This window comes from Stenella coeruleoalba (genome assembly GCF_951394435.1).
Source record: "Stenella coeruleoalba genome assembly, chromosome: 12".
Classification (NCBI taxonomy): Eukaryota; Metazoa; Chordata; class Mammalia; order Artiodactyla; family Delphinidae; genus Stenella; species Stenella coeruleoalba.
Window position 1 is genome coordinate 19778953 of NC_137158.1, and position 17253 is coordinate 19796205.

General features: G+C 39.1%; 1 protein-coding gene across 2 annotated transcripts in view; it reads left to right on the top strand.

Annotated features, from left to right (window-relative positions):
- The window catches only part of LOC307195037 (cytochrome b5 reductase 4), an 82227-nt gene that overhangs the window by 27319 nt on the left and 37655 nt on the right, over nt 1-17253 (top strand). The window contains exons 4-6 of one of the 2 annotated variants that reach the window (XM_079938665.1): nt 2371-2452; nt 14980-15009; nt 17190-17250. In XM_079938665.1, the coding sequence (XP_079794791.1) occupies nt 2371-2452; nt 14980-15009; nt 17190-17250 (173 nt within the window). The remainder of the gene's footprint in view (nt 1-2370; nt 2453-14979; nt 15010-17189; nt 17251-17253) is intronic. The other variant, XM_079938666.1, reaches the window with a different exon arrangement.

Below are 17253 nucleotides of genomic sequence, written 5' to 3' on the forward strand. Positions count from 1 at the left end.
TCTACTGTTTCCTGTTTCTGGAAATGGGAACTTGAAACCACTTGAGTAATCTTTACCTTCTCTCATTGTATTATTGAAGTGGTCACCTGGACCTGTGCCAGGGTCTTGGCCCAGGTCGAGATCCCTTGTCTCAGCCTGGGAGGTTCTTTTTCTGCTTGGATTTGTATAGCCAATAACAAAACCAGTGCTGAGACTGGAACAGCACAAGCTTTCTTCGGTGGCCAAAGAATGGAGAAGCAAGAACTAGTTTGCAGATCAACTTCTCAACCTGACTCAGGCTGAGCCACCATATATATAGGAAGGTTGAGGTAAAATGGAGGGAATTGAGTAGAGGGTGGGAGGAATATTCATGACTTATCCGAGAACTGGGGGTGTGTTTGGACCAGGAGCTGAGGCAGCACTCCTCTTCAGTCCCTTTTTGGGCTCTTCTGGTTGTTGTCATGGCAGTTGTCAGCTGTCATGGCGCTGGTGGGTGTGTCACTTATAGCATGCTAATGTGTTACAGTGAGTGTATAATGAGGCTCAAGGTCCACTGGAGTTTAGGTCTTCTGCCATTTGGGGCCTCGTTAGTTCTAACCAGTTGTTTAGAAATTTCTCTAGGAGCAGCTTCCTCCTTTTGTATTTAGGCCTGAAACTCGATAAGGGCAGTTAGTTTCCGTCTGAGGGAGGGGCAGGAGTATGGTTCTGGGGCAACAGTCTTGGTAACAAATGTGCCTCAACATCTAATCACTGGCGAACTTCTATGATGCTGTCTTTAAACATTGCACCTTTTCTGTCTTCCCACTGTCTTAGGTCAAGTCGTCATCACCCTCTCTAGCCCTAATATTTTAATACTGTCCCGGTATCTTTACCTTCAGTACCAATTTAGATAACATGACAGCTAGAATAGTATTCTTAAAGACAATCGTCTTAGCATCTTGTTCAACAAGTTTCAGAGGCTCACCAATGACAGTGTAATAAATTCAAAGTCATTATTCTGGCACTTGAGGGCCTAAAAATAATGTATCAAGGTAAATATTCTCAACATGCAACTTGCTTTGGAACTGAAGTGCTTTGAGCAAATCACCAGTTCCATGATAGACAAACCCCATACCTTTGTCTCTTTGACTATCCTTCTCCTTCATCTATCTGTTAAAATTCTACCCAACCCCATAACCCCAGAGATGGTGCTTTACACATTACTGGAGACTCCATAACTATTTGGTAAATAAAATTTCAAGTTATATTAATTAGTGTGCATTTATAAGTACATATATATTTTTTACATATTTTCGTGTATATTTATTTACTCAGGAACATACATAAAGATTCTGGTATCAGTATTATTTGACCTGATTATTTAGTGATTATATAGCATGGAATAATATATTATGATTTTCCTTTACTGGTCTTTTACAATTGGACTTTTAGGTTGTTCCCAATATTTTGCTAATATAACTAGTGCTATGATGAGTATCCTGGTGCCTGCATCTTTGTGTATATGCAAATATTTTCTCAGGTAAATTCCTGAATTACTGAAGGGAAGAGCTGCATATTTTAAGGCTCTTAATATATATTGAGAAGATGCCTTCCAGAAAGGTGGTTTAAATTTAATTCCCACTAGTAATTCTGGCAACAAATACTGTCAGTTGTTTCCCTTGAAGTGACAGTCTCACTTTGTTCATTTAGAAGAAAATGTCTATCAGATACCCAAGTCTGAGTAACTGGTTTATAGGTCATTCTTTTTCTTTTATGGGTAAATAGCCTTTCAAGAAAAAACACAGTTTAATAGGCAAATCAAACAGTTGCCTAAGTGTTTTTCCTTGCAGCAACCATCTTACTTAGCAGCAGAAGTGTTTTTGAGAACTTCCCATTTTGTCACACAGCACATAAAAAAGACCTGTAACCAAGGGTTGAGGTTTAAGAAAATTAATTGTTTTTTCTACTTCGTGAAGGATATTCTTAAGTGAAACCAACTCCCTCCAGCCCCATGGGTCTGTGGTGGTAAGCAGTGTAATGATTGAGACCACTGCCTTGATTTGTGCTAAGATGCAAACTGGTTTACCCACCATTGCTATTTCAACATCACTGCAAATGTCAGTACAAGAAAAAGGCAAATAACATCTTAGTATTATTATGAAACTAATCAAGACCTCGTGGGTATCTGAAAGGGCGTCAGTAACCTCCAGAGGTCTGTACACAACACTTTGAGAACATTGTTCTAAAGTCCCTATATATGCTCCCATTTTGTCACTTCCTTGTTGGCTAATTGAATCTGCTTCTTAGTTTTTCAGAGCCCTGTAAGAATATTTAGTTTTCATCAGAAAAAAATTAGGGCATCTCATGGAGTTAGAGTCATGTTGCTTTTCTGCTATTTTTCTCCCACACCAGGTTCATCGTTGGGTCAACTATGAATCCATGCTGAAAGAATGCCTGGTTGGCAGGATGGCCGTTAAACCTGCTTTTCCTAAAGGTACGTGAAGCCAGGGCTAAACTGGCATTGATGTGTGATACACATGGACTGTCTTTTAGGTGGATTTCAGCAAATAGATTTAAAGAAATCACTAAATTGTTCTCATTTCACTGGCGCCCTGTTCTAGCCACTGTAAAGATTTTACTTTAGTTCTTTAGAATGAAACAATGACTTTACCTTAAAAATTTGGCATGTTTTGAGAGAACATTCATAGTGTGGAGAATAAGCATAATGGAAGTGAAAGAACTTTATTTACTTAGTTTTCATTAGTCTTTTATTCTCTTGTTACATAGAGTAGCTCGAACAGTTGGTTGGAAGTGACTTTTAGACTAGTTTCCTAAAATTTAATTTTTTGAATATGTAATTGTATTCACATGACTCAAAAATCAGAAAATATAAAAAGTTATACAGTAAAGTTTCCCCTCTCAGCTTTGTCTCCCATTTGCCTTGAACTTTTCCACTCCTTGACTCTTTACCATAAAAACTGATTTTAAAGTACTTTTAAAGAAACCAATTGCTTGGGACTTCCCTGGTGGTCCAGCAATTAAGACTCTGTGCTCCCAATGCAGGGGGCCTGGGTTTGATCCCTGGTCAGGGAACTAGATCCCACACGCATGCCGCAACTGAGATCCCACATGCCGCAACTAAAGATCCCATACACTGGAACGAAGATCCCACGTGCTGCAACTAAGACCTGGTGCAGCCAAATAAATAAATAAATGTTAAAAAAGCAAACAAACAAAAAAACGATTTCTTTCCCTTACCTTCCAAACTGCGACTCAACAATCGGCATGGTGTTGGAGATCATCTGTTTCCTCCTAAGCTTCTTTTGGAAGAGCACCCTTTGAAAAGTTTAGACAGGCAATTGGAGTAGCAGGAGTACTTTGCTTAAATCCTTTACTGTAGATGGAACTGAGTCGTTTCTTTTGAACAACTCCTGATTTTGACATCCAAATTCGGAATGCATTGGCTTGTTTGAGCTGACTCCGCTACTATTTATTTAGTTCAGTGAGTTTTGTATTTCAAGGCCTTACTGTTAGAGGCCTGTGTCAGCTGTATAGAAATAGCACAGGCGTACCTAGCTTTGAACCCTAGCTCCATGGCCTATTGGCTGTGCCATAAAGATGGCAGTTTCTGTCTCTGAGCCTCAAGTTTTTTCATCTGTACACATTACTCATAGGGCTAAGAATTAATGTGAGTAAATCAGCATGAATTTAACAGAGGCTCAAAAAGGATTTTTTCTTTCTATTGCTATAAAACAAATAAGCAGTACACGCATACAGGCATACTTCGGAAGTATTGCAGATTCAGTTCCAGACCACTGCTATAAAGCAAATATTGCAATAAAGCAACTCACGTGAATTTTTTGGTTTCCCAGTGCACATAAAAGTTACGTTTACACTCTATTCCAGTCTATTAAATGTGCAATAGCAGTATGTCTGAAAAAACAACATACATACCTTAATTTAAAGACACTTTGTTACTGAGAAAAGCTAACCATCATCTGAGCCTTCAGAGAGTCAGTCTTTCTGCTGGTGGCGGGTCTTGCCTTGATGCTGATGACTGCTGACTGAGCAGGGTGGTGGCTGCTGAAATTGGGGTAGCCGTGGCAACTTCTTAAGATAAGACAGCAGTGAAGTTTGCCACGTTGATTGATTCTTCCTTTCATGACGATTCTTCTGTAGAATGCAGACCTGTTTGGTAGCATTTTACCCACAGTAGAACTTCTTTCAAAATCAGTCAGTCCTCTCAAACACTGCTGCTGCTTTATCAGCTAAGTTTCTGTACTATTCTGAATTCTTTGTTGTCATTTCAACAATCTTAACAGCATCTGCACCAGGAGTAGATTCCATCTCAGGAACCACTTTCTTTTCTCATCCATAAGAAGCAACCCCTCATCTGTTCAAGTTTTATCATGAAATTGTAGCAAGTCAGTCACATCTTCAGGCTCCACCTCTAATTCCAGTTCTCTTCCTGTTTCTACCGTGACTGCAGTTATTTCCTCCACTGAAGTCTTGAACCCCTCAAAGTCATCCAGGAGGGTTAGAATCAACTTCTTCCAATCTCCTGTTAATGTTGATATTTTCACCTGTTCCCACGAATCAGGAATGTTCTTGATGGCATCTAGAATAGTGACTCTTTCCAGAAGGTTTTCAATTGACTTTGCCCAGATCCATCAGAGGAGTCACTATCTGTGGGGGCTATAGCCTTACAAAATGTATTTTTTAAATAATAAGACTTGAAAGTCTAAATGACTTTTTGATCCACAGGGCGCAGAATGGATGTTATGTCAGCAGGTGTGAAAACAACATGAATCTCATTGAACATCTCCATCAGACATCCTGGGCGACCAGGTGCATTGTCAGTGAGCAGTAATATTTTGAAAGGAATCTTTCTTTTATGAGCAGTAGTTTTCAACAGTGGGGTTAAAATATTCAGTAAACCATATTATAAACAGATGTGCTTTATTATTCCATTTATAGAGCACAGGCCGGATAGATTTAGCATAGTTCTTAAGGGCCCTAAGATTTTCAGAATGGTTAAGTGAGCCCTGGCTTCAGCCTGTCCTTTGAAGCATTGAAGCCAGGCATTGACTTCTCCTCTCTAGCTATCAAGGTCCTAGATGGCATCTTCTTCCAGTAGAAGGCTGTTTCATCGACACTGAAAATCTGTTGTTTAGTGTAGCCACCTTCATTAATTATCTTAGCTAGATCTTCTGGATAACATGCTACGGCTTCTACATCAGCTCTTGCTGCTTCCCTGTGAACTTTTATGTTATAGAGATGGCTTCTCTCCTTAAACTTCATGAACCAACCTCTGCTAGCTTCACACTTTTCTTCTGTATCTTCCTCTCCTCTCTTGACCTTCATAGAATTGAAGAGATTAGGGTCTTGCTCTGAGTTAGGCTTTGGCTGAAGGGAATGTCATGGCTGGTTTAATCTTCTATCCAGGTCACTAAAACTTTCTCCATGTCAGCAGTAAGGCTGTTTTGCTTTCCTGGAGTAGCACTTTTGATTTCCTTCAAGAATTTTCCCTTTGCATTCACACTTTGGCCGACTGTCTGGTATAAGAGGCCTAGCTTTCAGACTGTCTTGGCTTTTGACATGCCTTCCTCACTAAGCCTAATCATTTCTAGTTTTTTATTTAAAGGGAGAGTCGTGGGACTCTTCCATTCACTTGAACACTTAGAGGCCATTGTAGGGTTATATTAATGGGCCTAATTTCAGATTGTTGTGTCACAGGGAATAGGGAGGCCCAAGGAGAGGAAGAGAGATGGAGAAATGGCCAGGCGATGGAGCAGTCAGATCACACATATTTATAGATTGAACTTGCAGTCTTATGTGGGTGCAGTTTGTGGTGCCTCAAAATAATTACAATGGTAACATCAGATCACTGCTCACAGATCACCGTAACAAATACAATAATGATAAAAAGGTTTGAAATATTGCCAGAATTACCAAAACATGCCCTAGAATCATGAAGCGAGAAAATGCGGTTGGAAAAATGGCACCAATAGACTTGCTCAATGCCGGGTTGCCCCAAACCATCAGTTTCTAAAAACGCAGTATCCGTGAAGTGCAGTAAAGCAAAGCACAATAAAACGAGGTCTGCGTGTATACCAAAGGCAAACTAGTTTGAATTTCAGTGTCTGGCAGTTCTTCCAAACCAGTTTACTTTTGTAAACAAATCCCTTTCTTCTCTTAATTGCTCCTGAGTTCACCTATTCACTGCCAGCGGGGGCCATGTTCTTAAGGAAGGCTTCTAACTGACTAGTTTTACCTCATCCTGGACATTACATATCTTGTTTACACAGTCCGGTACTAAAGGTCATGTGCTTCTCTGTAATACCGTTCAGTGTGGTCAGAAGGTGTGCCAGCTCCTTAGGCTTCTGTGTCATAGGAGACATGAAATTAATAAAAGGATTTTTCTGGTTTCCTTCCTTCCTCCCTGGAAATGAAAGATAATCTTCAGAATGTTTCATCAGATACGGCAAACACCGTTTAAAATGAGCAGATTCCACAAGGAAGTCCCCAGATATTTAATTTAAAAAAAGGGGGGGGGCGGTGCTAGAAGCGGCAGTCCAGGATGATAAGCTAGTTCTGATGCCTCCATTTCCCCAAAGCACTTATCAGATACTTGGAACGTAGAGCCACATGGGAATTTTAATGGTCACATAGGAAATGGGAGACCGGATCTTGGGTCTGTAAAGGCAGGGAGTTGGAGCGGAGATCCCTGCCTATGGCTTGACTCTTGAAGTCTATATGATCAGTGAAATGGGAAGGCTTGAAAAGAAATCTGTGCAACAACAAAGGGAGATGTCAGGATGGTCTGCCTTCACCTTGTTTATGAGGTGATGGAGGAGAGGAAAGAGAAATCTCCTTTGAGAATTTGTAACCACAGTCTTGCGCACGTAAGAGTTGGGAATTCAAATATATATACCACCTGTGTGGTCTTAGAAACCTCAAACCGAGAAATAAAATGGTCTCCCATTACTGGTTTCCCTGCCTGCTTGGCAGATTTATGTACACGTTTTTAATGGTGGAACAAACTTTCAAGCTAAAACCCTTAAAACGCCCACAGGGACACATCACCAGTTATTAGTGTACAGTAGAAAAATTAAACAACACTTGAGGAAGCAAGTCAGCAGAAACAAAAGCAGAATTTCACCCCTTGGACTTTATTATTTGTATACAAGTAATTATAAAAATAATTATGAATAAAAATAATTATGTTTGAAGTGATTAGGAAAATAAGAATGAATTGGTAACATGAGTAAAGCAAGAGACTGCTAAAATAATCATGTAAAATTGAAAAAAAATAGAACTCCTAGAAATGAAAAATGGAGCTGGTGAGATTAAAAAGTGCATAGCATGAATAGTTAGAGTTTAGACGTAGTAGAAGAGTTGAGTGAACTGCCAGACTGAGCAGCAGACGTTGAACAGAACATGGTGCATAGAAACAAAATGATAGAAAAATATGCAAGAGACGCAGAGGATAGAGCAATAAGATCTAACACTTGTCATCAGATTTCCAGAAGGAAGTAGTAGTGAGATTGAGGAGGAGGCAACATCTGAATGGCTGAGACTTTTCCAGAATTGGTAAATCACAAATCTCAGATTTAGCAAGTTCAGCAAATCCCCAATCAAGATAAATAAAAAGAAATCCACACATAGACTATTCATGGTAAAACTGCAGAATACCAAAGACAACAGCCAGAGAGAGATAGGTTTACTAACAAACCAGTGATTAGTAAATTGACAGCTAATTTACCAGTGTAATTTACTAGCTGTTACTGCTAATTTAGTAGAACGTCAATAGGAGACAAAGAGATCAGTATCTTGGAAGTTCTGAGGGAAAACAACTGACAACCTAAAGTCATTCAGTAACAAGGATGAAATAAAGGTAGTTAAGACTAGGAAGCAAAGACAAGAACTTTACAATCAGGAAAGTTGTTGACTGCAAGTAAATGGATCGGGTTTTTGGAACAGTAGAGACTTAAGATCCAGCAAGATAACAGTCTGAACTCCAAGCTAACCAGAACTAGTAGATCATATAAAAGGGACAAAGTAACTAAAGAGAAAAGTTTAATGTGTCAAGAATGTTCATGATAATTAAAGTGAATGTTGTTTTAACAGTGCCTCCTATGCCTTTCATCTACAGGCAGAGATTGATCCTTGAAGTCTGCTGGCGTGAGACTTAAGGATAGAGACTATTAGATGGGGTGACCGTGTAATTGTCCAAACTGGGGCAGATTGGAGAATGAATGGAGCCTCTATTAGTAGTTATACTGAGACAACAGGGGGCAGGCAGTAAACTGTAACTGTAGCAAACTAGAGACTATGTTCGCTCCACAACTACAGCTTCTAGATGAAATGGGAACAGAGGTGTAAACAGAGATGAAGTGGGAATAGAGGATGAAAACAGATTAAGTAGGAATAGAGGATGAAAACAGAGACGAAGTGGAAACAGTAGGTGGAGACTTGCTGACATGAGGATTTATAGGGGTTTGGCGGGGGGGATGGATATACTGAAGAGAAATGTTATATATGGGCTTCTTTCAATACGAGATCCTTGACACCATCTTTTAGGTGGGGTGACCTGCCAGACCCCAGTGCAGGGAGGAGCCAGAAGTAGCATTTTGTAGGCATCCCCACAGCTGAGCAGTCCCGGGAGGACAGTTTTCCATTTATCTGCTGGCTTCTGGGGTAGGAGTGATATCTGGGAAGAACACAGAAGAGCTAACAGTGTCAGAATATAAACCACATAATACTAGTGGGTCCTTATCAAGAGAAGAATCAGTGGGTTTTTTATAATCCTTTGTTTAAAAAGTATTGTGGTTTGTATTGTGCTTTAGAAAGATATCAATAATGAATAAAGGGAGAAACTTTGCTTGAAAAGGTGAGCTTCAGTTACTGATTATTTATGTGGAACACTTCATTCTCTGGCAAAGATGACAAGTGTTCTTTTTGCCGTTTTTTGAGTCCTTTGCTGTCATTATTAGAGCCACTGGCCACGTGTGGCTGCTGTTGAGTATGGAAATGCTCTCCAAATTGAGATGTGCTACAAGCGTAAAATACCGCATTTCAAGACTTAGGATGAAAAAAAGAATGTAAAATATCTAACAACTTTACATTGATTACATGTTGAAATGACAAGATTCTGGATATGTTGCATGAAGAGAAAATATATTATTAAAATTAATTTGACCTGTTTCTTTGTACATAGTTAATATGGTTATTAGAAAATTTTAAATTATATTTGTGGCTTGCATTATATTTCTTCTGGACAGCACTGTACCAGATCATAAATGCACTCTTAAAATTTTAATATATTGAATTTTTTAAATAGTCACATTTTCTTTATATATATATTTTTTATTGAAATATAGTTGATTTACAATATTGTGTTAATTTCTGCTGTACAGAAAAGTGATTTAGTTATGTATATACACACACACACATTCTTTTTTTAATATTCTTTTCCATTATGATTTATCATAGGATATTGAATATAGTTCTCTGTGCTGTACAGTAGGAGCTTGTTGTTTATCCAGTTCTCTATATAAAAGCTTCCATCTGCTAAACCCAACCTCCCACTCCATCCCTCCCCCACCCCCTCCCCTTTGGCAACCACCAGTCCGTTCTCTATGAGTCTTTTTCTGTTTCATAGATAGGTTCATTTGCGTCATATTTTAGATTCCACATATAAGTGATATCATATGGTATTTGTCTTTCTTGTTCTGGCTTACTTAGTAGGGTAATCTCTAGGTCCATCCATGTTGCTGCAAATGGCATTATTTCATTCATTTTTATGGCTGAGTAATATTCCATTGTATATACACCACATCTTCTTTATCCACTCATCTCTCGATGGATATCTAGGTTGTTTCCATGTCTTGGCTATTGTGAATAGTGCTGCTGTGAACATAGGGGTGCATGTATCTTTTTGAATTAGAGTTTTTTCCACATATATGCCCAGGAGTGGGATTGCTGGATCATATGGTAGCTCTACTGTTAGTTTTCTGAGGAACCTCCATACTGTTTTCCATAGTGGCTGCACCAGTTTACATTCCTACCCACAGTGTAGGAGGGTTCCCTTTTCTCCACATCGTCTCCTCTCCAACATTCGTTATTTGTAGAGTTTTTAATGATGGCCATTCTGTAAAATAGTCACATTTTCTAATGGCATAGCCCAGTGTCAGGAATGTTTCTTCTTAATTTCTCATTGTTTTATCATGGTTTCTAATACTTTATGTTTTTAGTTTTCACAAGCGCTTGCTGACTATAAAGCACTTAGAACCATAGATCAGTAGAATACTTTTGAGGTGGAAGAGGGATTTAGAGCTGTTCTAACACCGTCAGTTTAAAAGGGAAGCTCCTGAGGCTTGTAGGTATATGTACTTTCCTTAAAGGCTACAGTTATTTAATAGGAGAAGCCCACCATTGAGAGAAGTCCTGGGTGCTTCCTTTTGTGGGGCAGAAAATCACCTCCTTAAAGTTATCCTCTTTCAACTAATTTATTTCTCTTTGGTATATGCCAGTGGTTCAACCTGGGTTGAGTTTGCTCCCCAGTGGACACTTGGCAATGTCTGGAGATGGTTTGGTTGTCACGGCTGAACTAGATGCTACTGGCATTCCGTGGGTAGAGGAGAGGTCAGGGGTGCTGCTAAATCCCCTACAAGGCGCGGGATACACTCCCACGACAAAGAATCGTCCGGCCCCAAGTGTTCCTAGTGCTGACATGGAGAAACCCTCATATATGAATTAGTTTTGTATTCTTAAAAATGATGGTATTAGTGGCATCACTAATTGGGTGGGCTGGCTGCCAGCTGGGAGGTCAGCTTCTGTATAGTCAGTCAAAGCTCCCTCTTCTAGGAGCTACCGTTTCCTCATTGATAAAATGGGGACAGTTCAGGGCTCAAGTGGGTGGACAGAGCACAAGCTCAGAGGCTCAGTACGGGGGAAGCAAGACAGTTACTAGTGGAGAGAAAGGGGTGGGTGTCATGATGAAGTGGACTTTACTGGCTGAGCAGATTTGCTTTCTCAGCCAGGCTACCTTCATTTACTTTTGTGCTATAGGTCCCACTGTCTCAGTGATTCCTGCCAGAAAGATATAAGGGACAGGTAATTAAAAATGGGGGGTGAGAAGTCCCCGGTCAGGGGGCAGATGCAGGCCTGAGCAGGAAGTGGGTTTTGCTGTATGATTGTGACTGGCCAGTGTTTGGTTTAAGTTAGTATTTGTTTTGTTTTCAGAGAGAAATGATTGTTTTTAACGTGCTTTTTAAAAAATATTTATTTATTTATTTGGCCGTGTCGGGTCTTAGTTGCAGCACGCGGGATCTTTAGTTGCGGCATGTGGGATCGAACCCGGGCCCCCTGCACTGGGAGCGTGGAATCTTAGCCACTGGACCACCAGGGAAGTCCTGAAAAATGATTTTTGAACATGTATATTTGTGTATAGGTAATACCAAATAAGAAAGGAGTGGTTAATCCCTCTGAGGATAGGACAAGAGTAGAAAATAACTAATAAATTGGAGAATTGAATAAAAAATGACAAGTATAGCCTTGAAAGCAGAAAATACAAACTTCTAAAAATGCAGTATTTGCTGTGATTAGTTAAATGAATCGTGGAGAGAAAAACTGACCAGGAATAAGTAACTATATAGTCTGGTACTTTTAGAACTTTTTAATCCTGGAATTTTTCAGAGTATGTGTTTGAACTATTGAACCTTTATTTTAATTCTGCTAGTAGACTACTTCTAGGATAAGGAGTAAACTTCTGGGCCTTGAAGTTTGAGAGATGTACAAAATTTGAAGATGATTCAGAGGATATTTACAAAGATAAATTAAGGAGAGTAAAAGAGAAGGATAGTTTAGAAATACATAAATTATTAAATTTTATAGAATTTGAGAAATGAGTTTATGACTTCGGAAACAAAACCAAGAATTAGGCCTCAGTTGTGTTATGAAGAGTTCTCTTTAGAGATGAGGAAGAATTTCTAGAGAAAAATGGTTATTAAACACATTGTAGAGAACCAGGGAGTCTTCTGGCCAGGCAAAGCAGTAAAGGGAACATGGAATGGTACACTTTGGATTTTGTGACAAAGATCCCTGGTAATAAGACAGAGCTCCTATCTGATAGTTACGTGACATCAGCCTTTTGGAGTGAGAAAGGAAGGTGGGGTATGTAGCTACGGATAAATATGACATTCAGATGTAAAAGTGTGGCGTTTGTCTTCCTAGAATGTTTTTTGTTCAGGGCCTCCTGAAAAATGCTTACATATTTTCAAAATGTAGCTAAAATATTATTTCCTCAATGAAATCCTTTTAAATTTCAAGTAGCAGTGCCCTCCCTCATCCCTGTGCTTCCATGCCACCTTCTATATTTCTCTTTTAAAACATTTATCATATCATATTGAAAAGACCATATTGAAGTTTCCAATTTAGTTTATTTAATTTTTTCAGTAATACATTCACGATTCCAGAATGAGAAGTGCCATGGTCATACCTTTGTCTCCCACCTACCCTTTTCCCTCCTGTGCACAGATGCAGGTAACTGTGTTATTGTGTATCCTTCCAAATCATCTTTACGCATGTATAAGCAAACTGAACATACAGTCGTATTTTCCTAACTTTTTATCCAAAGGGTTTCATATTGTGTCACTATCCCTATTAAGATGATGGTCAACAGGTATTTGTTAAATGAATCAGTATACTAGTAAGACAGGGTTTGTTTGTTTGCTTGTTTTTTAACTTTCCCCATCCCAGGGGATCCTTCTGTGGCTCCACTTAGAAGAGGTAAACTAGATTGGGTTCACAATTAAAAATTGTCGCCAGCCCTCTTACCAAAGAAGAGTTGAGTGCTGATAGATCACAGCTCCAGTCTTCTAAAGGACTCAGACCTTTCCAGAAAGCAGAGGCTCTGATGAGAGTAATGCAGTCTAACCAATATTATAAGAAGATGCAAATTTTCTTGGCCGTGGAGCCAACCAAATGATGGAATTAGGTATCAAGACAGAATGTTAGATTTCTTGTTAGAGAGGAAAGTATCTCATGTGCCTAGAGTAACTCTGATGCAAATGTGCTTAGCAGTAAAAACAAATAGCCTCTCGTATTTCTGTGACTCAGTTTTCAAAAAGAGTTGCAAAAGTACACTAGTGGAGGTTTTTTTTTTTTTTTTTTTTTTGTGGTACGTGGGCCTCTCCCGTTGCGGAGCACAGGCTCCGGACGCGCAGGCTCAGTGGCCATGGCTCACGGGCCCAGCTGCTCCGCGGCACGTGGGATCCTCCCGGACCGGGGCAAGAACCCATGTCCCCTGCATCGGCAGGCGGACTCCCAACCACTGTGCCACCAGGGAAGCCCACTAGTGGAGTTTTAAAGATATTTTAGATCATTTAGCTAGATGTTCTCTTCCTATTGATACTTCTTTTATTAAAGAAAAAAAAGACTCAGAAAAAAATGAATAACTTAGCAGGATCCATAAAGTTCTGACAGGTTCAAATCAATTCACATCAGACAGGAAGTAATCATATGAGATGACATATTTTTTCCCTAGAAACAAATTCCCTGGGGACAAGTTTTCAAAATCTGAGCCTCTTAGATAGAAACAAGTTGTTTTACATGATAAATGAGATTCATCAAACTGCCAACTATGTTGTACACTGAAACTGGGTTTAATTTACTTATGTTACTGTGAGTTTGCTATTTGTTCTAAGATATTGATAAAACAAATGATCACAACTGCAGTAGCAAAAACAGATGAAATTGTATGAAAGTAAGTCAGCAAGCAGGGACATCAGTGATCCCTTGCAAACTAATGACTAGATTTTCACCTGGCAGTTGAAAAACAAAGCTCATTTTGAGGCATAATTTAAATGGTTTTCAGGTCCTGTGTCTTTTCAGAAAGTATTATCTCTCACAATGGCATGTTAAGAAAAATGGCGCTTAGTTTCAGGGGAGATGAAGTTTAATCTTGGCTTTGCTGCTAAAGAGCTGTGGGGTTCATTCAAGTCCTGACCTCTGATTTTCAACCTTTAATGAGGGGAGCAGATGATAAATTTGGTGTATGTTGTTAAGATCCCTTTCAGCTATGAACTTATTTCAGTAAAAAGGGGAAAATAAAAAGAATGGTTATCTGACCTCCTTAATCATGGGTATTTTATGGCATGTGAGTGAAGTGGTAGTAATTATGGGATCTCTGGCTGATTGAAAATCAGAACATAAAAAAATTTGAAAGCTTTGATATACGTACTTTGGTTTATTTTTCTACAAAACAAGGTGATGTCACCTTAACAAGTAATGTCTATCAATTTAGTTTACTACTTGAATATTTTGTGTTAGCTTGGCATTCTTTTTTTTTTTAAAACTCTGGCAACTTGCTGAGGGTTTTATTTTGACATATGGTTATAAAACTTGTGGTGATCAAAATATAATATAGATTTGTGAGCTGGCTGCCATCCTGAAAGGAAACACCCATTAAATTTTTTTCCGGCTTGCACCCCTAATGATTGATTGCACTGATATACAAGTGAAAGTCTTAACATATTTTCAGCATTTTGGCCATTTAAATTTGGAGTAGTAATAATCATTTTAACTGCTCACTTAGATAGGAAAGATAATAAGGTGTCTTTCTTTGGGTTAATATGTATGTTTCATATATAAAGTGTAATCTAATAAACTTTGGATAGTTTTGACTAATTTAGAATATGATGACCAGGACAAAACTTGGGTCTTTACGTGCTTTCTAAAGAAATTAATCAAGGTATTAGAGCAAAAATGTCCAAAGAAGGAGGAAAAAGCCCAGTGAAATTGGAGACAAATGCCTGCAGAAATGGCCTGCTGTCTTCAGAGATGAAATTTCTTACTTAAAGCATAGGCCATCTGTTTATCAGCCTTATTTCTCTCCTCAGGCCTCGGAAGAAAGCCCTTCAAGAAGAGGGCTGTTACCTTTAACTCAATAATATTAACCGATCTTCTCTCTGATGTTACAATATTCTTACCTAACTTTTTTTCTAAACCACTGTACAGACTATCATGAGGAAAAGAGACTCTTAAACGGTAAGCCATATACATTTATAGTAAAAAATGAATCATATTCACATGACTGTGTACAGTATTGCCTCACAGAATTATTTGGGGTATTTAGATATTTTTTATACAAAGGATGTGTTTACTTGCCTAAGCTTAGAGGATTTGGCAGAGAACTTTGTAGATCCCTTATTGCAGCCCTCCTTTTTTTTTTATCTTTATATATTGATGTTTTTATTTTATAGGATAGATTTTTTTCAGGAGTGTAATTACTGTTTACATTCTTTTATATATACGTATCTTTATCAGAGTATAATTGCTTTACAATGTTGTTAGTTTCCGCTGTACAACAAAGTGAATCAGCCATATGCATACATATATCTCCCCATATGCCCTCCCTCTTGAGCCTCCCTCCCACCCTCCCTTTCCCACCTCTCTAGGGGGTCACAAAGCATCAAACAGCTCTGACTCTTACCATAATCCCTTCTATAACATCCCTGAACATGTGTTCATCTGCCCTTAGCTTGAATACTCATGGTGACTAGGAGTTCCACCCTCAGAGGCCAGGCTGAATGTGTGCCTCCCTCAGGCACGGGGTGCTCTTCCAGTGTCTACACAGATGCTGAGCAGCCAGCCTATTAGTCTCCCCTCCTCTGGGCTCGGCAGTTCTGGCTTCCTCAGCCATTCAGTATGACTTGGAATTATGACTGGCACTGCCACTAACCCCCCCAAAAAGTTTGGTATGACACTTATGAAATGCACGGGGCTACTCTGACTGAACCGTATTACTAATGTATGTTTAAAAATTGGGTTTTTTTCCCTCCCTATTTGCATAAGAAAGTTATAGAAATTCAGCTAATAAGCTGGATTGCCAGATGAATTACCTTTTCTTTTTTAACTAGAAAAGATTGTCTTATTGTAGACTACTTTATGCAATTTGTGATGTAACACCTGAAGTTGTTTGTCTGACAGTATCACTGATAGTATCTTTGGAGCTCTTGCGTGTTCTCAGAGTTTTCAAAAACAGTGAGAAAACCAGAGCCTTGAAAATGTGATGTTGAGGACTTCCCTGGTGGCTCAGTGATTAAGAATCCGCCTGCCAATGCAGGGGACAGTGGTTCGAGCCCTGGTCCGGGAAGATCCCACATGCCGCGGAGCAACTAAGCCCGTGAGCCACAACTACTGAGCCTGTGCTCTAGAACTCATGAGCCACAGCTACTGAAGCCTGTGTGCCTAGAGCCCGTGCTCCGCAACAAGAGAAGCCACCCCAATGAGAAGCCCATGCACCACAACGACGAAGAGTAACCCCAGCTCGCCACAACTAGAGAAAGCCCGCGTGTAGCAATGAAGACCCAATGCAGCCAAAAATAAATTAAAAATTAAATCTTTAAAAAAATAAAAATAAAAAATAAAATTTGATGCTGGGGCACATCCACAAGAATGTCTAAAATGAAAAAAGACAGAATACCACGTGTCAGCAAGGTGGTGGAGCAACAGGGCTCCCATACACTTCTGGTAGAAAGTGTAAATTGGTATGACCACTTTGGAAAACTGTTTAGCAGTATTTACTAAAGCTAAACATATACATGTCCTATATACCTACCAGAAATGTAGATGGATGTTCTTTAAGAATGTATATGTACATGTACAAGAACATTTATAACAGCACTATATGTAACAGCTAAAAACTGCCCAAATGTCCATCAACAGGAGAATGAATAGATTCCGGTATGTGGTATGTTCATACAGTGTAGTAATACTCAGTAATAAAAAGGAACAAATTACTGATGTATTCAGCATCCTGGATAAAATCTCAGAAAGCTCCAGACCTGATTTATTGTTTACTATTAATCATGCTGATTTGACATTAACTGAAATGTCTATAGAGCTGGACCAAAAAAGCCAGACCAAAAGAGAACATATTTTATTATTCCATTTTTTATAAAGGCCAAATGCAGGCAAAAACTAATCATGATGTTAAAAGAATAGTGGTTACCCTTGGGGGAGGGGTGCTGAGTGGAAGGGGGCACAGGGAGGTGCTGGCTACAAGAGTTTGTTTTACTTACGAAAATCCATTGAGTAGTACATTTATGACTTGTGTCCTTTTATAATATTTCAATAAGAAGTTTACTGAAAAGATGGGGAAAAAAAAAAAAGAAAAATTATACATGGATGAACTGTAGCTATTTTGTTTGTTTTTCTTTGTGAAGGCATGCTTCCCAAGAGCCAAGTGACAGATCCACTTGCCAAGGAAGGGCCTAGTTCTCCAAGGTA